The sequence below is a fragment of the Falco punctatus genome (assembly GCF_963210335.1).
Source record: "Falco punctatus genome assembly, chromosome: 6".
Lineage (NCBI taxonomy): Eukaryota > Metazoa > Chordata > Aves > Falconiformes > Falconidae > Falco > Falco punctatus.
In genome coordinates, this window is record NC_137585.1 from 14492634 (window position 1) to 14514133 (window position 21500).

Genomic DNA, 21500 nt, shown 5'->3' on the forward strand with positions numbered 1-21500 from the left:
CTTCCATTTTGCAAAACTTTAATGGTTTTTGTGGGTGAATGAGACTGTTAAGCAACATTTCCATTAGACTTCACAATCCTGGTGCATCTAAGAGGGAACTGCTATGTGGAAATGTACTAAAGGTGTTATGTATTACACAGGGACTTTGCTGCTGTTGACATCAGAACTTCAATAAAACTTTTCTTGTTGGTGGTGGAAACATGAGCACAAATTATTTCTGTAATTAACTCATAGGTTGCTTAGTTACTTCATATCTTAAGTCAGTGCTTAGGGAAGCTGAATGTTACTATAGTCACTTGAGATCCCCTAAAAATTCTGTTGATTATGATCTCAGAATGAGAGACTGCTGGGTTATTGCACACATCCTGGAAAATAAATTGTTTTCATTCTCTCTCCTTCCTCCCAGAAGTCTCATTGCAGAACTTCTCTCCAGAGAGCAGTTTCCACCTTTATTTGATGCTGAATAAAACCAGAATCCATTTGCTACAGTCAGAATTCAGAGATGCTGTTACAGCTGGGCATTCTATCCAGATCTATCATGCTTACTCCTTACAAGTTTTTTTCAGGTTGTTTGGCAGGCTACGTTACTGGTTTCTGACCTCTCTAACATGTTGCTTGTGTTCTTTAGTGTTTCTGTTTTTCCCTTTTTGAAGTGAGGGTGTCTTTTCCATTTCTGCCTTAAGTGTGCTTGTGTGTGTGGGTCATGCTTGCTAGTCTTAAACAATATTGACAGCAGTTTCTTTACCCATAGGTTGTGCACCTCAGCAAGCATCTGTGCAAAATATTTCAGTATCACTAAGTTAATAAACAAACATAGGCTTGAAAATTGTAGGAGTTTCAGTATAGTAAAGGAAATAAAGAAAATGGCAATACTAAAGCATCTTACTTTTTAACGAGACAGCTAAAAATATTAAGACAGAATGTGTTCTGCTTCATGCATATGAATGTTTTGTTTTTCTAACTCTAAACCTTTATTTCTTGTTCTGGTGCCCTGTTTTAGCTGGATTATGTGGTGACATGTGCTGTGTGCACACGCTCCGATGGAGGAGATATTCACATTCACAAAAAGAAGTCTCAGGTGAGATTACCCTGTTGTTGCAGTGGTTAAGAGGCTGGCATCCAGTATTACCTAACCCTAAAAACTGCATCCAAACCAGGCGGTGGTTCTCAGGCTGTGCTCAGACAGAAGCATCTCAAGTCTTTTTCTAGTGACATTTCCTGCCAGTCATCTAAATATGAGATCTAAATGTCCTTTATAGTCCCTCTCAAAAAATTGTAAAGACCTCTGCATGCTTTCAAGATTTGTATATTTGCCTGCTGGATTTGGGGATGGTGGGAGCTGCTGAAGGTGGGGAGTATGCCCAACTGTTGACCAGTCTGAGGGTAACCCTGAAACTGGGTGAGACCTGAGCTATTAGAAGCCTTCAGCGTAAATCTGTAATGTAGGGCTATTGAATTGTAGACAACTTACTGATTATCAATTCATCTTTTTATTGGTTTATGATATTTTTGTTTTCTCTCTTAAACTGCTCATTCCTTCCATCTCTATGCCAAAGGCTTTTATCACTTGTTTGTGTGCAGCACAGTTAATTCAGAGTTTAGCATAGTGGGCGAAACTGAGTAATAAGCATGGAGGGGATAGGAACAAGAAACCCTAGACTTCTTCACTCAGTTTCCAGCAGATCTTGCAGCAACTTCTCCTAGGCAGAAATTCTTCCTGTAAAAGGCTCCTGTTGCCTTTAAAAGGCTGTTTCTCACAGGCATTTCCATTCCTTCTAGCTCATTCAGCTGCCTACTGGCTTTACCTAAAATAAACCAATGCTCTTTAAACCTTTACTTTTGTTTTACCATTTTGAAACAATTGTTGCTTTGCTTACAGACAAAACTAGCAATGCTGATTATTGTATTTGTAATTTGCATTAGTTAGGCACATAATTCCCTTCTGGTGGTGCTGAGAACACATTAACGCCACCGATGTAAGCCTTTTATTTCTTATTGCTTTTTCCATTGCTGCGAATTTCACTCCCAGTAAACTTCTGTAAAATTCTTTTGAGAAAAATCTGTAAATATTACTTGCAGATTTCAAAACTAGGAAGATGAGGATGAGGGTCCTGCCCTCACTGCATGTCAGTGGTGTTCGGAGTAAGGAGGAGGTTTTCTATTCCTCATTCCCAGAGACTTGTACTGTGGGACTGCTTATAAATTTTTGTCTCCCCTTTTCTAGGGCAAACTCAGCACACATTAAAACTTACCAGTACATACTAGTATCGTTTCAACATCATGAAGCTGATCTATGGAGAGAGAAAGGGCAGTTCTATATGCTGTGAAAAACATACTTGCAGTATGGCATTTCATTGTAACGTGCGTCATTGAGGCTCGGTTTTAAATGAACAGAAGTTAACATTTTTGGATCTATATTACTGCTGTGATGGTTCTTGCTTTAGAAAGCATGTATTATCCTATCAGTGTGCAGCCAGATGTTGAATACGTAGAAGCTCTATTCAGGCACAGGACTTGCTGTGCTACCCCAGACCTATGACAACGCCATGTGCTCATACCAGCAGAGTACCTAAGGCAAGAAGCCAGTCTGAAAAAGGCTGACTTTCCCTTCAATTATTTTGCAGACAACGTTGGTTCTCTGCTGGCTTGACAATTAAGATCTCTACAGACTGTATTTTCCTCAGGTGTGACTGGATGTGTATTTTGCTCAGGTGTGACAGGTCTGACTGGAGATTAGTTGGAGGGGGTTTTTGTGTTACATTGGATGCCATGAGAACAAGGATGCCTGGAAGATGTCCTTGTTTCAGTCATTAGTGCAAGTGTCATCTTTGAGGAGTCCTGTTACTTTATAATGCTGTTTCTTGTCATGAAGCAGCCTTTCTGTTTAATAATCTGTATTTAAATGGGCACGTAGGCTTCGTAAGTACAAATAAGGAAAGGGAACCCTCATGAATATCTAATACCCTACCCTTAGTTGTGGTTTGTGTTGAATGGTTTGTAGTGAGACTGTATCACAAGCCTGACAATCTGGGCAGGTTCAGAGCTTTCCACACATTCACAGCGGGCTAAGTTTTGACAGGTTTCTTTAATTCAAAGCTTTGTTTGTAAACAGAGGTGGAAGCAAAGCAAGGCACTCGGCATGAATTCTTCTCCCTCTTTATCTGCTTTTTAATCTTGTTGGAATGATAAAATCTAAAGCCTTTAGCTCTTTAAACGGAAGTTGGATTGAGGAGTTAAGTGACCAGCAAATTTCAGGAACTGCTTTAGTGGGAGGAGTGTGCAAGAGGAAGCACAGTCAATAGAGAAAGAAACAGAAGCAGAAGATGAGGCTGAAGAATCGAGTGCTCGTCTTCCTGAGGGTCATGCTTTCCATTACTGAGTGATGTTGATCTTATTGTGGTACTAAGCAAACAATAACAATGGAATTAACTGTACAAGCAAATAGTGTTAGGTCAGCTACTCCACGGTAACTTTCTTGCTGTGTGTGCTTTTATTTTTGCAGCGCACTGCAGTAACTTAAAGGCAGCTCAAGGTGGTTTTCTCTGTTAATGAAAAGGAGAATACCTTAGCTGTACCATAAGATGTTGAGAGGCCAAGTACACACATTTACTGTGGAGCAACTGGTATTTGATAACTTGCAAGTGAAAACTCAAGGATTTCACAAGTGTTGTCATTATTGCAAAACAGGCTGTTGTCAGAAACCAGCTCAGCTTTGCCTGCAGGATGTCCAGCATCTCTAGCATAAGTGAGTCTTGGCTGACTGAGCAGTGTGGGACCGTGGTGTTTTGGCATTGCTTGCCTTGTATTCAGCACACCCGTTCCTGAGCACGTGGCACTGAGAAAATGTATGTCTTTCCATATCTTTCTCAGCAAGTGTTTGCATCTCCTAGCAAACACCCAATGGACAGTAAAGGAGAGGAGTCAAAGATCAGCTACCCCAACATATTCTTCATGATCGACAGTTTTGAAGAGGTGAGTTCCTTGCTACAGCAGCAGAACTTTGGCCTATTCTAGTCTTATGTCCTGATTAGTTGTTTTCTTGTACCTTTTGAACAAATGTTCTTGGCTAGTTGGGTGTTATCTTCCAGTAATTTTTATTTTATTTGACCTTTCTCTTTTTTCAGTGTTTGAAATCTGAGCTTAAAGCTGGATTTTGGCATTTGTCTTTATGATGGGCTAAAGCAAGGAGCTTGATGTGAGAGCTGCTTATCGCAACAAATGATTTGCAGTGTGCACTGCCTGAACTAAGTTTTTTTTGAAAGGCTGGGGTGGAGCATACAGCTGCCTTGATTTCTGCCATTTACATTGAAACTGCCTTGGGCCTAAGGACAATCATGGGAATCTGAATATATTTCAACTTTAACAGCTGCAGTTTGCCTCCAAGTGTTTCATCTTGCATCTTTGGCAGGTTTTCAGTGACATGACTGTTGGAGAAGGAGAAATGGTCTGTGTGGAGCTGGTGGCCAGTGACAAAAGCAACACCTTCCAAGGGGTGATTTTTCAGGGGTCCATCCGCTATGAAGCACTCAAGAAGGTCTATGACAACAGGGTAAGGTGGATCTGAAAGACGATGCCCTTTGTAACAATGATCCTCTGATCACCGTTCTTGGCTGCTGAGGCTGTTGGCTTTTTGTCCCGTTAGATATCGTAGTCTGTCCTTTTTGGCTTTGAAAGTTACCTGAAAGCTAATGTTTTTGGCTCAGACAGCTGAAGAGTATTCAGATCAGGATATATATTACCTTGGTGTTTGCCAGAATTAGTGAAGGTGGTAAATAGTTGGGAGCGTGACACAGGAAGGGATCTGAATAATGGAAGTCTGCGAACCCCTTCGCTTTCTTGAAAGGTCATGGATATTTCTAGTTACTTCAGCGAAGGCATGTTTTGCAGGGAGATCTTAAACTCTGATCACTATATGTAAAACATGTTTTTCTTTAGCGTCTTTGTACTCGTGGCTATTTGACCACTGTAGTTTCACTGCCACAGAAAGAAGCTTTCTTTGTTTCCCTACAGAAACATGAAATGCCAGCACTTTCAGCTTGAAATTCAGTACTTAGTGCTCAAGTCCAGTGAGTGCAAGAGCCAATAAACTTCTCAGTTTATGAAGACAATTCTGAGAGATTTTAAAAAACGCGCCCCCCCCAATATCTACTGTGACTCTAAACTTCATTTTCCTTGTCCTACCCTTGTCATGAGAAGTCATGAGTAATTTCTCTCCTTCCTGTTTTAAATGTGAATAATTGAACTTTTCTAGCAGTTTTTCAAGAGAACATGAAACTGAAGTTGTTTGTCCCACCATCGTCTTATGGCCTCATATAATCGGCAGGTGGGTTATTAAAATACATGGGAATAAGAATCACTAAAGACAACATAAGAAAAAAGTCCTGCAGTAGAAAGACAAGATTTGATGTGGTAAAGTCATGTCGTAGCCTCCAAATGCCCTGTCTGACCACACAGCTACTTTAAATTGTTCTATTAAATGAAATCAAATTGTTAGCTCTTCAAATACTCAATTATGGCTGAAGGCAAAACTTGAACTTCGACCATTCTTGTAACAGAATGGAAGCAATCTCTCTATCCTTTTGAAGGTTACTTGATTTCAGTTGTATCGAGGAGGTTTAGATTGGATATTAGGAAAAATTTCTTCACCGAAAGTGTTGTCAGGCATTGGAACAGGCTGCCCAGGGAGGTGGTTGAGTCACCATCCCTGGAGGTATTTGAAAGGTGTGTAGATGTGGTGCTTAGGGACAGGGTTTATTGATGGACTTGGCAGTGTTAGGTTTGCAGTTGGACTCGATCTTGAAGTTCTTTTCCAACTTAAATAATTCTATGATTTTACGATTCTTAGTACAGTATGAATTGTGTTACATGGTGAGCATCTTCGCCCTTTCAGGCATTAAACTTCTGGAAGTTTTGATAAACCGCTTAAACTTATGGATAAGTCTTACTTATTTCATGTGGCAAAACCTTGACTGTTTTCATATTGGTCTGTTCCTTTTTTCAGTTCTCAGTTCAGTTTTCAGTTCAGTTGTGTTAACTGGAAGTTGAGCCCTTATGTCTGTTCAGAGGGTTCAAAAGCTGTCAGGGGTTTGCGGTGAGCAATGCGATGCAGGTTAGTTGTGCACGGGGGCTGGTTCTTTATGGCTTGGCCTGGACAGCGTGGGCACACAACTGTCCAAATTGGCTTGCCACAAAGTAGTGCCAGAATTGTGCAGTGCGCTTTGCTAGTTTGGAGCATCTTGTGTCTGTGTGTCTATTGCTTTTTGAACTCAAATGAGTGTCCCTGCACAGGCTGCATTGAGTTGTGCACGTGCCTTCTTGTGCTCTGGTGTGCCACGTTGCGTGGATCTGAATAAAAACCTTTTGTTTTATCTCAGTGTGCCATTAGGTAACTGCCTTTTGGATAGCTACAGTAGTTGACTCTTCTCTGAGCTTCTGGTTTTGTATCTGTAAAACTGCTTCCCTTTTGGAGGACACTTCAGATTGTAGCTTAAAATGCTTCTGAATAATCAAGATAATGATTGTTATCCACTATGTTTTTTACTTATTCTTAGATAACTACTTTCAGGGCATGTTATATTTTTGAAACATGGAGGTGATATTTCATGCTTCTCTCTCCTGTCTTGATGCATTGTAGGTGAGTGTTGCAGCTAAGATGGCTCAAAGAATGTCTTTTGGCTTTTATAAATATAACAACATGGAGTTTGTCCGAATGAAAGGGCCACAAGGGAAAGGACACGCAGAGATGGCAGTGAGTAGAGTTTCTACTGGTGACACTTCACCGTACGGGACGGAAGAAGATTCAAATCCAGAATCCCCAGTGCATGAGAGAGTAAGTAGCAGACAGAAATACGGAATTAAAGTTGCGTGAACCTGTTTTGTTCCAAAGCCAGGAGAAGAACTAAAGCTGGGATTAACTCACATCAAGGTTCTGAATTTAGGTTTGCTGTGTATGATTTGAACATGCTCAGTACATGCAGATGGGCTTTTAGCACAGTTTCCCTTGAGCAAATACTGAATACAGAGATGACTGGATGATTCATACTTCCGGGGGAGTGTTTTGTTGAAACAGCAATGTTGATGCCAGGGAAAATGATGATTCTGCCTGTTTTCTATGAAAATTAATAGATTCCATTTCTGTGCAAGGCGGGATTTACCTAGAAATGTGGAATTTGTGTGTTGTGTAGGGTGCTTGCTAAACCTCACAGGGAGTCGTACTGTTAGAAGATTTTGCCACTGATGAATGCTGCCAATGTGAAGCCTGTATAACATTAAAACAAAGATTACGGACCTAGATGCAGTATCATATTTATGCACATGCTTGATTTTGATGCAAGGGCAGTAAAATACAAATAGAATCAGTCCATAGATGCTGATTTGGCCCTTGTTCAGTCCTGAGCCTTGTTTTCCACTAAAGCATTTTACCTAGTTAATGGTGATTAGGCAACATGTCTTCAAGATACCTGCACAGATGTGTCCTGGCCTGGGCTGGGTAGTTCCTGATGGATTCTAGTCTGGTTTTATGTGTAACATAGCTACATAGTGTAGTTTAAAGGTCTGCAGGACTGCTTCTAAATGGCTGTGTGCAAGCTGAATGTTTTTTGTTTCTGGCTTCCTAAAAGGGAAAATAAGCTGCCAGCACAGAGTTTGTTAGCTGCTTGCTCTCCACCATAGAGGTACAGCCTGGAGAAATCAGGCCTGGAGGGACCTCACGATCTTTTGGCTCAAAGACTTCCAGTGTCAACTGGAAAATAAAATAGATTTGCTAATGCATTATTATTGCATTTTGCTAATGCTTTTAATGGTGATTTGTCGGTTTCTGATGTTCCCTCCAGGTATGATGTGAAATGGCTACAGAATGAAAAATAGAGACAAATGCAAATCAGAGGTCAGGTGCACTAAAGAGAGGATCAGTTGGGTGATAGAATGCTTCTACTTTGTTTTAATTTATTTTAAACATTAACAATAGAGGGATGACATAGTGTTTTCTGCAGTGCAACACCAACCTAGCTTGGCTGTCATCCTTACTCACATGTCACCTCCCTCCTTATTTGTATGGACGGACATGAGCAATATCAGGTGTCATCTCAGGGAGAGTTATAGGATTGTTAAATTAACTGTGTGAAGAAGGAAGGGTGAGATAGAAGTTACCTCCATTAGCAAAGTAGTTATCTCTATTTTTTTGCATTTGAAAAGAAACTATTAAAATTTCACTACCAAAACCAGTGCATAAGCACTGCATTTCAACTCTTCCTGAAATAGGTGTGGCTGACTGAAGTTGTGGTTTACACAAGAGCAACTACTGCTCTGAAGGAAGGGTGACTCTATAGTTTTGTCCATAACCTGTATTTCACTTTAGACAATTATATCCTTGTATTTGACATCACTTTAACGAAATCATCAGGGGCATCTCATCTTGTTTTTCTCCATCGTGTATTGAAATATGATATACATATAATTGTACATTGACTTCACTTTTGCATCAGCATCTTGAGCTAAGTAATTGCCTTGTGACCCTGCTTCACGGAGACACTGTGACATTTTGCAGTGATCCCATGTGGCATCTTTCTAAGCAGGGAAACTACTGTCTTGTGTTTGCCAAAGAAATGAAGATGCACAATTCTAGTGTGTCAAGTACAATACATTCTTAGCCTATTAAGCCTTCTAAATTTCAACACACAAAAGTAAGATTGATGTTCTTGTGCCTAAATTATTAATTTTGTCCCTTTTTGACGAAATGCTTTTTAAGTCATCAGCTAAGAGAGGGTTTTCATTACTCACTGAACAGCTGAGGGTGATGATATGTCAAAATATTTTCATCTTGATGAGCATCTTGAATCTGAGATGGCTGTTCGGTTGACATTCTCTGGCCACTGTGATGAAACTTTTACAGCTGCTCAGCAGTCATGATTCTGATTTTTACACATATGACTGCCTCGTGGCACATATTTGAGAGTGATTATTTCTTACTAGAAGCGTAGTAGTAGCGTTTCTTCCATTTCCTTTTCAGGTGACTTCTTTCAGCACACCGCCAACCCCAGAACGCAACAATCGCCCATCCTTTTTCTCCCCATCCCTCAAAAGAAAAGTGCCCCGAAATCGAATTGCTGAGATGAAAAAATCCCACTCGGCAAATGACAGTGAGGAGTTCTTCAGAGATGATGATGGTGGAGGTGAGAGATGTAATATCAGCTCAAAAGACTTGTCTGGAGAGGGTACAGAGCTATGGAAAGGGATCCCAATGCTGGATTTCCAAAAAGTTTGCAGTGTGAAAAACCTAGGTCCAAAAAGTCCAACGCTAGCGCCACTCTGAAAATGGGATTGTTCACAAGCTCAGCATCTTTTTGAAGGCAGGAGACTAATAAATTCCTGCGTATGTTTAAAATTGATCTCCACCTTTTATATAGACCCATTTGAGAAACACTTGAGCAGGAAAGATCCTTCTCCTTTCCCAGATACTGTGCTCCCAGGTGGCACCTTTCCAGGTATCGCAATATTAGGAGGATGTCGTGACCCAACAGACTTCCCGCCTGCTACCCAGAGTGGGGAGTAACCTTCACTGGTTATAGACCTGGGCAGTGCAACCAAACACTGGGACTCACCGTGTGATTAATATGATTACTTTAGTAAACACCATAAATCAATCCTCACAAGCAAACCACTATCCCTGTTGATAGAATGGAGGTAGTGATCATATGTTGATTGCCCTTGATATATCATAATAAACACATAGAAAGGTAAAGAAATAGACTACAAAGTTGATCAACACATTAGAGTAAGCTACAAGTGGGAAAAGTAAATAGACATACGACCTGCTGAGAGGAAAAGCGCTGTGTGATGATGATAAGGGATCTCAGGCCAGCTGAGAGGGAGCTCCATAGAGCACTTTCTGAGTTGAGATTTTATACCCTTACAGTCATGTAGGCTTTTTGTATGGATAACTTCGATGGGCAAGCCTTTTTTGTCGGTTTAGACACAACATGGAGGTGTTACAAGACTGGATGTGTGCTCCCCCTTAGCGGATAGATAGTTTTTATCTCTGGGCTTTGTTCCCCTTGAGATGGAGGGTGAGCGAGGCAGTATTATCACATATGCACAGTAGGGATCGAGGGCCTCGGAAAGGAGAAACTACCCAGCCTATGCCAAGTTCTGCTCCTCTCTTTATGGCTACAACGGCTGTTTCCCTTCTTCAGCACACTTCTTCTTTGGTTTGGTTTTGGGTTTGTTTTTGTTTTTTTTTTTTTTTTTTTTCAAAAACAGCCTGAACCTCACAGGGGGTAGAGCATCCTCTCATGGACAAGTTCTCTGAATTCCCTGATGTGATCCAAAGTTGGTTAAAGTTGGTGAAAAGGCATTTTCTTCAGTTGGCTTTGGATAAGTTCTGACCTGTCCTGCCTGTGACGTATCTTGAGACAATGAATAGTAGCCTTTCCTTTTTTTTTTTTCTTTTTTTTTTTTTTTTTAATGTTCAGAAGTGTACCAGTAAAATGCAGAAAGAACAATCACTTTAAGCTTGCTGTCTTCTGCCTTCACAGATCTGCACAATGCGACAAACCTGAGGTCGCGGTCCTTATCTGGAACAGGACGCTCTCTGGTGGGCTCGTGGCTGAAGCTGAACAGAACAGATGAAAACTTTCTACTCTATGCACACTTAACTTACATCACTTTGCCATTGCATCGAATTTTAACAGGTGAATTTTAACTTGTGTTACACACAAACAGAGAGTCCTTTGGGTCCCAAGTAGCCTTCTCTGTTTGGGGATTTTGCTATTAGATAAGTGTCGTGGTTTAACCCCGGCCGGCAGCCAAGCACCACGCAGCTGCTTGCTCACCCCCCCTCACGCAGAGGGATGGGGAGGAGAACCAGAAAGGAATGTAAAACTCAAGGGTTGAGATAAGAACAATTTAATAAGGAAAGCAAAAGCCGCTCACGCAAGCAAAGCAAAGCAAGGAATTCATTCACCACTTCCCATGGGCAGGCAGGTGTTCAGCCATCCCCAGGATGCAGGGCTCCATCACACGTAACGGATACTTGGGAAGACAAATGTCATAATGTCAAATGTCCCCCCCTTCCTTCTTCCTCCAACTTATATACTCAGGATGACGTCATATGGTATGGAATACCCCTTTGGCTTGTTCAGGTCACCTGTCCTGGCTGTGTCCCCTCCCAGTTTCCCGTGCCCCTCCACCCCTCTGGCTGGCAGGGCCTGAAAAACCAAAAAGTCCTTGACACAGTATAAACATCACCCAGCAACAACTAAAACCATCAGTGTTGTATTGACGTTGTTCTCACATCAGAGCCAAAACACCACATTGTACCGGCTGCTAGGAAGAAAGTTAACTCTAGCCAGGACAACAAGAGGAACAGGTATTTCTCTGTAAGGGAGCATCACTTCACAGACCTCATTTATTCACTGTAGCAGCAAATTGGTGTGAACAAGTAGAATGGCATCAACCTGTTCTCTGGCTTTGAGCCAGTTTTGCTCAGTGATGGCTCACATAAACTGGTAGTTTGTACTAACAAATGTGCAGAGGAGCACTAGTTGCCTCAGTAGTGGAATATAGAGTTCATCCATCTCCTGAGTGCAAGGCATATTGCACTGACAGCAACAGCCGTAACAGAGACCTGTGACTGGGAGGGTTACACAAAGGCAGCTCTGGAATTTGGAGTGACCTCCTTTGCCAGTTTGGACTCCTGGATTTGATTTCTGTATAAGTTTTGCTTGGACTGATCAGAGTGTCCACACTGATGCCCGTAAATCTGTCAGGTGCCCAGTGTCTTTAACTGGACATAATGATGTATGTGTGTCATGCCATGAATAATCAGTCCTCCCTGTCGTTGGTCTAGCTATGCCAGCTACTATGCTGATGATAGCCAACTCTATGTTTGTTCAGATGGGCTAGCATAGCACAGTAAGCTGGGTTTTACAATCTGCAGGCAGTAAGGAAGTTTTGATTTTTATCCAGGTAACTCTTGTCTGCCTCCAAATACAGGTGGACTAGAGAAGAGAACCGGTCTGTTTGAACTGTATGCATCAGCAAGCCTGCTAGCCTTTCAGGGGTACAGCTTGCAGTATGAGGGTGCCCATGGGACTCTTGAGATACTTCTGAAAACTGAGAAAGCAGCAGTGGTTAAAGGCTTTCTCCTCTGTCTAAACGTAGTGACAATTTTTTTCATATAGACATTGCTAGTGTCAACTACTGAAAACACACAAGGACTGTCTCAGGCAGAAAGAAAGCTTGATCCAGCTGCACAGCAGTATCTCGGGCAAAACTATTGCTGAACTCCAAAATCTAGACCAGAATAAAGTTGGAATCCACTGGAATAAAGTTATGATCCCAGCACAACGTAAAGTCCTGTCTCTAACCTTGGAAGAGCCGTAAAGCTGTTACTTCCTCTGTGAAGTGAATCTTTTTTATTCTTTTCCCATCCAGCAGGTGGGATAACTTCTGAATACGTTTGTCTGGACTGTGGGGTTTTGGTCAGTGCCTGCTTTTTCTTGTCTGGTTCTAAAAAGAGAACACACCTGAAATCAAACCTAGTCTATTACACAGTGGTTGTTTCCAGAATTCCTGAAAGGTAGCCAAGAAGAAAGGAGTTGGGAAACCTTTTGGTAAACAGGTTAAGCTGCTGCTAAGAGATGAGAAGATAGTATGGGTATTAATGTCATCAGGTTTATGATGCTAGTGTAATAGTAATAGCTGCAATCTTGTCCTTGTTTGCAGGCTAGGGTCTTAGAGCCCGTTGCAAAAGTAGGCTGGCTCTTAGCCTACAGAAAAGGAAATTGTAGCTGGTAAGTTAGAGGTGGAAATTATACTTAGCAAAGAGGTGTTTTTACATTTGCCCTTTCACTGTATGTAGGGATTGATTCCAATTTAGAAGAAATTACAGATTCCAGTAGAAATTGATCCTCTGTAATTAAGGGTGGATTTTGAAGAATATTTCTGTGAAATACGTAATTATTCCTTATGATAATTGTGGTGATAATCTTATAGCTAGTTAGCTGGAGTTATCAAGCTCACACACTGTCTCACCACAGGCATTTTGGAGTTCACAGAAGATGTATTGTTCCTGCTGGCATTTAATACTTGCTTAAGTGGGTGGCATAAATGCCTCTGTGCTCAAATATTTGCTCTAAGCTTGAACATCCTTTCTAAGACTTAATTTGTTTAACATACAGTTGCAGGAGTTGGAGTATATATATAGAGTTGCACAGAAATAGGACATGAAATATCTGGGCTATAAGGCAGAATTTTATTCTGCAATTTTCACTCCCCATGTTTGTTTAGCTTGGCACATTGGGTAGAGCCCATTTCCCGTGTGTTTTTGTAATTAACGCTTTGTTCAGTGGCAGCTTTCCAGCAAGCGGGAGTATTACATGTGAGGCAAGGTGGAGTGGGAAAGATACTCATCTTCCTTGGGTACCAAGAAATTAAAATCCCAGTGATAGTGATCCAAGTACGTCTTAAAATGTCTGGAGTTTTTACATACTGGTAAGACTTCCTTCACTCTGAGCTTTCTCTCCATGCTAGATAATCCCAGTTCTCTGGTACATAAGATGCTCCAATCCCTTAATCATCTTTGTGGTCCTTCACTGGACTTGTTCTGCTGTGTCTTATTTTTTGTAATTGTGGCTAGAGCCTTTTGGAGCGGTGGATCAATTTTTATTCATGTCATCCTCTTCATGGAGTTGTGTGTGATCAGCCTCTTAGGGAAGCATGTGCTCCCTTTTCCCATGTTCTTTATTTTCTGTGTAGCCTTGAAAAGGACATAGCAGCCCAATTTCCAGGTATTTCTACATATGGCCCTGCCAGCATGCTGGTTTTACTGTCCACATTTGGAAAGATGCCCTTGATTATAACAGATAATTTACAGCTTCATATGCTGTCACATTTGGACAATATGGAGCTGAGGGGCCAACAAAAGGAGTGTTTTTTTTTCTGGCAGCTTTTTGAGTGCAGAAATGTAGGCTTTGGACTGTAGGATGGATGAAACAGTTGCATTATTTCTACCCACATCTTCAGAGCCAAAAGTTTCTTTGAGGGTCTTGAGGATGGTGCATTTCTCTCTTCAAGAAAAGGAAAACGCTTGGCATCTCCTGTTTATGTCACTTCCACTTGTTTCTCTGGAAAATTATGCCACTCTGTGTCTGACACATGTTGCTTCATCCCACTATAAATGGTACTTAATATAGGTCAGCCATCATCTCCGTGTGATGGGATATATTTGCAGCTTTACCATCTCTCAGCTAGGATGCAGCTGGGGAGGTATTTAATTGGACTTTAACAGGCAAAGGCACATACTCGGTTGTTTTGAATTCCTTTAGTGGTGTAGCAGGGGGGCTGTGCTGCAGCCCACGCTTGCATCTCTGGTTCTTCACGCTTTCTGGTACTGTGGCTACTTTCAGGAGTCTCCTAAGTTTGCTGTGTGTGTTTCTCTCCCTTACCCAGATATCTTGGAAGTGCGGCAGAAACCAATTCTGATGACATAGCAGAGAGCGGGCACTGCCTTGGAGCCTTGTTGCCAAGTGCCTAACCACAGCGGTTTTCTGTGCTAACACTACCATCTAGTGTCAGGAACATAAACCTCCGCAGGAAAAAGGGATGTCCAAGAAATACCAGCCGATCAAAGTGCCTCTTTCTTCCCTCCTCTGCTGTCACACACCGTATGCCCACTTGCAGTACATCGCTTGAGTGTTTCTGACTGGGAAGAGGACTTTCAGCAAGGCAAAACGAGAAGGGGCTGTGTTTAAAACGAGTCAACGCTTTATGGACAGTTTGTTACTGTGTTTACTTTATAATTAAGAACCAACAATATGTACAGAATGTGTTAAACTTTATATTCTTTGAGAGAAACAACCTGAGAATTTCATAATGATGTACTAATGAACGTCATTCCATAGACTCTCACCCATACACTCTCCGTGTTGGTTTGGCTTAATGTGTGTGCAAGTGTGCGTGCGTACGTGTGGGGATCGGAGCGGTAAGATAATTTCCTACTGAGGGAGGAAAAGGAAAAAGATGCTACAGAGGTACATTGCCATTTTGGTACGTGCAGCAGGCCAGGCCAGAGCTTAAAGGAGGCTGAAAATGTTCCCATTCGTTCATGTGTCAGTGTTAGGACAGGTGAACTCTGCTGACAGATTTCTGTATCTACCAAAGAACAGCGACATTTTCATCCTCAAGAGCTGGCTAAGAAAATAAGCCAGTGAAAAGAAGGCTAAAATGTGCTGCTATAGCAAAGCCGAGGTTCGTATCCAGTACTAATGCTGCTTATCTCTCTCTGTTAGCTGAGTCGATGAAAGTTTGAGTCTAAAGTGGAAGAATAGGAGGCAGTAATCAGACTCCAAAACCTAAAAACCTTGCCAATAGCCAACATCCTCCTGCATGCACTGGACTTCAGAGTACGTGGAGTCATCCTTGCAGTAGCGTTTGTAGCCAAGGAGGGCATGAGAGCTGATTAATGGTTGGGCAGCTTGCCTGGATTCTTCGATTCCTGGTGGTGTTTCACGGTACTATTACACACCAAAGCATAGAGAGTTTTCTTGAAAGAAGGATTAAAATGTGATTCTGCTCTAAAAAGTGACTAAAAATTGCATAGTGGGAGGTCTGAAAACAGCGTGTCAGGAGCTCTCAGGAAAAAAGCCTTATGTTTACAGGTAAAATTCAGCTTTCTCTAAATAGCAAAACTCTGCTGTCCTTGACATTTGAAAGCTAAATGATTGAATACTGAGACTGCTGCAGTCTGGGTCACTGTTTCAGTATGGGAGCCAGTCATACTCCAGTTTCTTTACAACTGCATACAGGCATGGCAGTGGATGGGGTAGTGTGTTGCTTACAGCATGTGAGACTCAATACATGCACACAGGGAGAGCAAAGATGCCGGGTTTGTTGCTTTTCAGACTCTGAGCACCTAAAATTAACACTGTTGCCACGGTTACCAACGGCATGTGCTCTGGGCCAGGACCTTGGTCTCCCTTACACCCAGCCGTTCCCAAAGTGCTTTGTTGTTATTCTCTCAGAGGCATCTGATGACTTAACCTCTCAAATAGGACTTTCTGCTTTTTTCCCCCAGGCCAGTTTCCATGGGAATAGCTCCACTTCAGCCTAAAGGTAGACTAACTTTATCATTCCGCCCAACACGGTGAATCCAGCATGGTAAGGAGGTCTTTTTTTATTTGAGGTTAGGCCTGGAAGCAGTCACCTTAGCACAGAGTGACAGCATTTCTAACACTGGCAGCATGAGTGCATGACAGGGACAGCTCACCGGTTTGAAGTTTGCTTCAAATGCGTTGCAACTGTGTTAGAAGAGCATTCACTTTGTTGTTGCCAGTGCAGGCACTTTTCACATGGCAGCCTTTCAACTCTGCTCCGTGGCAGCGTGCGGTTCTGCATGTGTGAGGGTGTTCACCCCGTCTAACCTGAGGTGTGTGGTGTGGGTGCCTGGGCGTCCTTCCTGAGCCGGGGAACAGGTGGAGTCCTAAATCAGCAGCTGAAGTGCCCTCAAGGAACTTGCTAGGCAGCCTGGGTGCTTACCTGAGATCCCTAGGTAGCGTGCCTGATGTCAGTTGGTACAAATATTCTCCCTGTGCCCACGCTGAGAGTTAAACCACTCTTCAGCCAGACCAGTCCTGCTCTGAAGCCTCTCAAGATGCGCCTTATTCTTCACTTTCATACTGCTGGGCTGGGCAAATCCCTGCTCAGTTTTCCTTTAAATATTCATTGGGGAGGGGAGGGAAGGGAGAGAGGGTTCATATTTGTGCTACTAGTGACAATTGATACCTGTCAGTCAAACAGCTAGAGGAATAACACACCTGAAAAGGACATGTATCCAGGTTAGAACCTGAGTGGCAGGTGCCTGAATACTTCTCAGTCAACAGTAATTTATAATGCTTTCTTGGTATTGTGTATTATGTTTAGGTAGCTTAATTTCATGTGATCTGAAAGACTGAACAAATCTTGCTGCCTAAGGTTTCAGAGCAAATGAATGATTCTAAACTAGTACATTAGTATAAAGGCAACGTTACAGAAAGTAAGTTCAGATCCCACATCTATTATGCAGGAGGTATAGTCTGCTTTGTTACATGTACGTGGGTGGATTTTGATGTCTACTTTTTGAAGGGCTGCAATGTAAATGTCCTAAAAAAAAGTCAATTTATTTCTTGTATCTTGCCAGTGGATATGGTATAGCTATGTCAAAGTCTCGGCTCTTTTAGCAGAAAAGGGCTACAGGTATGCCCAGGTGGACAGCTATAGAAAAAAGAGGTCAAAAAGTCTACTGAATGTCAATAGTGCTTTTCAGAAACAAGTAGATGTGCCAGATTGTCAGTTATTCCTCCTCTAAACAGCGGACTTACACTTCTGATGTATAGCCCCTGGTTCTCACTTTCTGTTCTCAAGGTAGGGGGGAAACAAATTCCAAAACAAATTTTGTTCTGCTTTTAAACAAACCCTGAAAATTATAATTTATTGTCTTTGTATAGACATATTGACAGGGAAGGTGATCAAAGTTTTGCTTGGGTCAAGATGGCATGGCTGGGCCCTTAGCACGCTATTGCACTATACCAAAAAAGAAAAGGGAATGTTAATAGGAACTCTCACCCTTCTAATTTGGAGGGGGGGTTAATTCTGTAGGTCCTAATCAGTAAACCATTTTGAACCTCTGTTTGCCATGTAAATAATTGCTGAGGAATGAACTGAGGTGTTCTGCATGCTATAAAGGCTGTATAGCTGTGGATGTCAACTCTTCGAGCACGGTGGTTTTCATTAGCTGTGTTGATGCTTGAGGTTGCAGCATTGTTAAATTTGGGAAGCTTTGCAGAACAGCTTTATTTATTTACGGAATCCCACCATACCTCACTACTCAGTTAACTTCCTCCATCCTTCTGCCCATTCACTCCCTCTGGAGATCGAGGCTTACCACTTGAACCCTCCAAGGTATATTGGTAGATGCCAAATGCAAAGATGTAAATCTTTTCACCCTCAACAGGTTTTTCACTGCTGTCAATTTAACAAGTAAAATGCCTTTGTTTTTCAAAGAAAGCTCTTAAAACAGTAATTTTGTATTAGCAGATTATTGCTCTTAGAGACCATCACATATGTGAAATTGCGTTCTCTTACTGTCAGCCAGCACAGGGTGGGTTCCAAGTCTCCTTTAAAAGACGAAGCCATTTTTAGAAACTCCACAAATCTTTCAGCTGTCTTGGGTAATCCAGTTTGTGTGTTGTTCATGTACCTTCTCTTTTTATTCTCCTGGTCTTCGTTGTTTACAAGGCTTGAGCATGTTGGGCTCTGGATTGGTGTCACTCAGTTTTCCATTTCTGGGCATGGTGTGCTTTCCAGAAAAGAAAATTGTTTGCACACATGGTAAAACGGTTTTTCCAAAGTATATTCTTACACAGAGTTTTAATTTAGACAGTGAAATCCTTGGCTCTGCAGACAGATTTCTTCTGGCAGACCCTCATGTACAGAATACCATCTGGTCACTGAAGTTCTGTATGGATGTGGAGTCCAAATAAATAGTCTACACTTTTTAGACTATTGGCCTGCTTCTTGCCAATCGTTAGTTTTTCCCTTTCCAGATGATTGTTTGTCCTGTATTTTGTAGTCTGAAGCTTCCCCTTGTTAAAGACAGATAAAAGATAAAATCTTCAGAAGTGCCTAAGCCCTGTTGTTCTTAAACCCCACTGGATGACAAATTTTTATTTAGTAGTCTATCAATAAAGTAGTCTTAAATTCTATCTGTGTTGTGTGTAGCAACGTCAAGAAATGACAAGTTTATAGTTCTTGGAAGAACTGGCTGTCTCCTACAGACAACCCTTTGTGTTTAGAAGACTGTCAATGGTCTCCAAAGGTCGTGGCTGAATGCTCTGGAAAATGGATTTCTTGTGATCACAGCAGAGAGATATCTGCGAATGCCTTACCTTGTTCTGTGAGGTGTGACTGGAAGTGTGTGGCACTGGTGTGTAGAAATTCTGTATCAAAAATAGATGCAGTAGAATCCAGTTAAAGGCATTGTGAAATTAAGTAGCTTTTACACCAAACCTTAAAGAGTGTTGTACACCAGAATGTAGCTGTTTGGATGCTTCATCCGGATAATACAGGGCTGCAAGCCGGTTGCAATGTTGAACGTTCTCTGTGTAAATATATAAATATTCTCAGCCCAATTTTATCAAACTAACACATGTTGCATGGTTTGGGTTTTTTTGCCTCATTGATCATCAGTGTTGATTAAAAGATGATGGGTTGAAAATCATGCTGGCACTGTACTGAGCCCTTTGAACAAAGAGCAAGGAGAACCTTTGTGCACCAAAAATGGAGTTGACTTTGCATATGGCAGCAGTGAAGAAAGTGTTGGACCCTGCAGCCAATAAACAGACCTCTTAATGACCATGAATTCTGTTAATAGTGTTCTCTCCCTGCTGTGCCTAGTGGTGTTTAAGTCTGAATGTATTCCTTACTGGTGGCAAGCATAAATGGCAGAAAAATGCTCTGTGGCACTCACGGTATGCATTGCCAGATAGGCACGCATGAGGCAAAGTAGCCTTTTTACTCTTCGTTCTTACTCTGCTTTGAGGGAAGACCATCTTCTGACTCTGCTGAATCTTTTAATGATCAGCCTCTGACAACTTGGCATTGTATAAGGGGGAAGAAGGTGAAAGGTATTGTACTCCTGAATTTGTTTAAAAAGCTTTTTGTTTTTTTCCTTTAGATGCTAACATTAAAAAAAAGAAAGCCCTTCTAAACTGATCTGTGTTTTGTGTTAAATTTAATTATGTGGTTATTAACATTTAAGTTTGTGCAGTGCATAATATTGAGAGTCTGATGCCTGTAATGATTTCTTCCTGATAAATTCAGGAAGAACTTCAATATGAGCTTGTACAATGTTGTAAAAACGAGATCGACCTTTAGCTCTTAACTGCTTACAGTGCCTTAAACTGTGTGGACTGACATTGAATCTGGTTTGGTTTAAATACCTGCAAGGCACTGAATCCTCCCTCTGTGCCTGATTTTTGTGTCTAGCATTTCACAGTGGACTTCTTCAGGGGATTTTTCTATCTAAATCAGTTAAAATGAAACACTCATCAAACAGATGTTACCATCTGTAGATAGGAGTTGACGTGCTGCTGATTCATTTCAAAGAATCCCAAACCAGGACTGTTCTACAGACCCACCTGTAATGTAACAACGTCCGTGCTAAGCCATGCGTGATAGCTTGGAGAGGTGTGGTAAGTTAGACAAGATTAAAAATCAGAGCTTAGGAAGGTGAACAGGGTGATTTCATTCTTTATATAGATGTTTGAGCACATGGTCGGTGGTTTGGTGCGTGCACGTGCAACTGGACAGGAATCTTAACTGGTTGCGAAAAAGGAAAATGTGGCTTAGACACAGTGTGATTTCCCTTGAATACTTCAAAATGGAAAGCTTTGAAAGCAGCCATAGTGGAGAAGGCATTATTTAAAACAGTACAAAAGGCAAAGAGCAGCAGAAGCTTACAAATCGTGGTAATCAACCTCACCTGTCTAGTTAGTCTCTTAAGAGTTAGTGACAGAAAAAGGTGTACTTGTTTTGGTTTTGTTTTTTAACCCAAATTCTGGGGGGACAGAAGACTGCCACATATATCTCTGAAAAGCCTTCACAACTTATAATGAATTAATTTGTTGAATATGCTAAAAGAAAAATACTGTTTAAACAGTGTGGCAGTATATCTTGTTCAATAGAGCCCCTGCTATGGGGATCCAATTAACTCATGTTCTTTTGTCTTGGAGTACTACATGTCTTGCCTGTCCTCATCTGGAGAGATGCTCCCAAGAAACTGTAATACTGCTTGGCACGCAAGTTTATCATCAAGGTCAGATTTTACAAAGTAAAATCACACTTTGGAGTTTGAAGAAACAATATGCATCTTCTTACTTGTGTACTCCTGTTGGAAATGTTGTTCCTGAAACTTTGCATGAAAAGCTTGCAGAAAGCAAAGGAGTAAAATGTAGGAAGACTGTGGGTCCCATTTTCTATTAACAGTGTAGATGAGAATCTGGGAGTAGCAGATGCTGCTCAGTAAAGAAAATTCATATTTCCCTTGATGTATTTTAATACGTTAATTCAAGTTCTGTCCCCAGCTTGATTCCTCACAGGCATAAGAATGGGATCTAGTGACCTCATTGGGGAAAATAAGTCATTTATGATTGGTTAAGCCAGAAAACTCTTCTCCAAGTCATGCTAACTTAGTAGGTTTAATCTTGATTGAGATGATGGTATGAAAACCAAGGTGGATAATCCATTTTCTTGTTTGGAAAAGACAGAAGTGTTTGTGGGCCCAAATGGGATTTACTTGTGTGAGGAGCGTGGACGACTTCCCTCTGCTGCAAAAGATAAAATCGGCCAGCTATATAGCTGTCATTGAACCTGCATGTGATGTGTACCCTATGGCATTTACACAGAAAGAATGATCTTTTGGCAAAACATCCATGTAGGAGAGGAGCATAGGATGAATGTGAGGGGTG

General features: G+C 41.5%; 1 protein-coding gene across 4 annotated transcripts in view; it reads left to right on the forward strand.

Annotated features, from left to right (window-relative positions):
- KIAA0930 overlaps positions 1-19746 on the forward strand; it is an 82081-nt gene extending 62335 nt beyond the window's left edge. For 3 of the 4 annotated variants that reach the window (XM_080390820.1, XM_080390819.1, XM_080390822.1), the window contains exons 4-10: positions 1001-1078; positions 3871-3972; positions 4409-4549; positions 6635-6829; positions 9008-9170; positions 10533-10688; positions 14449-19746. In XM_080390820.1, coding sequence (XP_080246946.1) covers positions 1001-1078; positions 3871-3972; positions 4409-4549; positions 6635-6829; positions 9008-9170; positions 10533-10688; positions 14449-14489 — 876 coding nt within the window. In that variant the 3' untranslated portion in view covers positions 14490-19746. The remainder of the gene's footprint in view (positions 1-1000; positions 1079-3870; positions 3973-4408; positions 4550-6634; positions 6830-9007; positions 9171-10532; positions 10689-14448) is intronic. The other variant, XM_080390821.1, reaches the window with a different exon arrangement.
- Positions 19747-21500: the final 1754 nt, after the last annotated feature.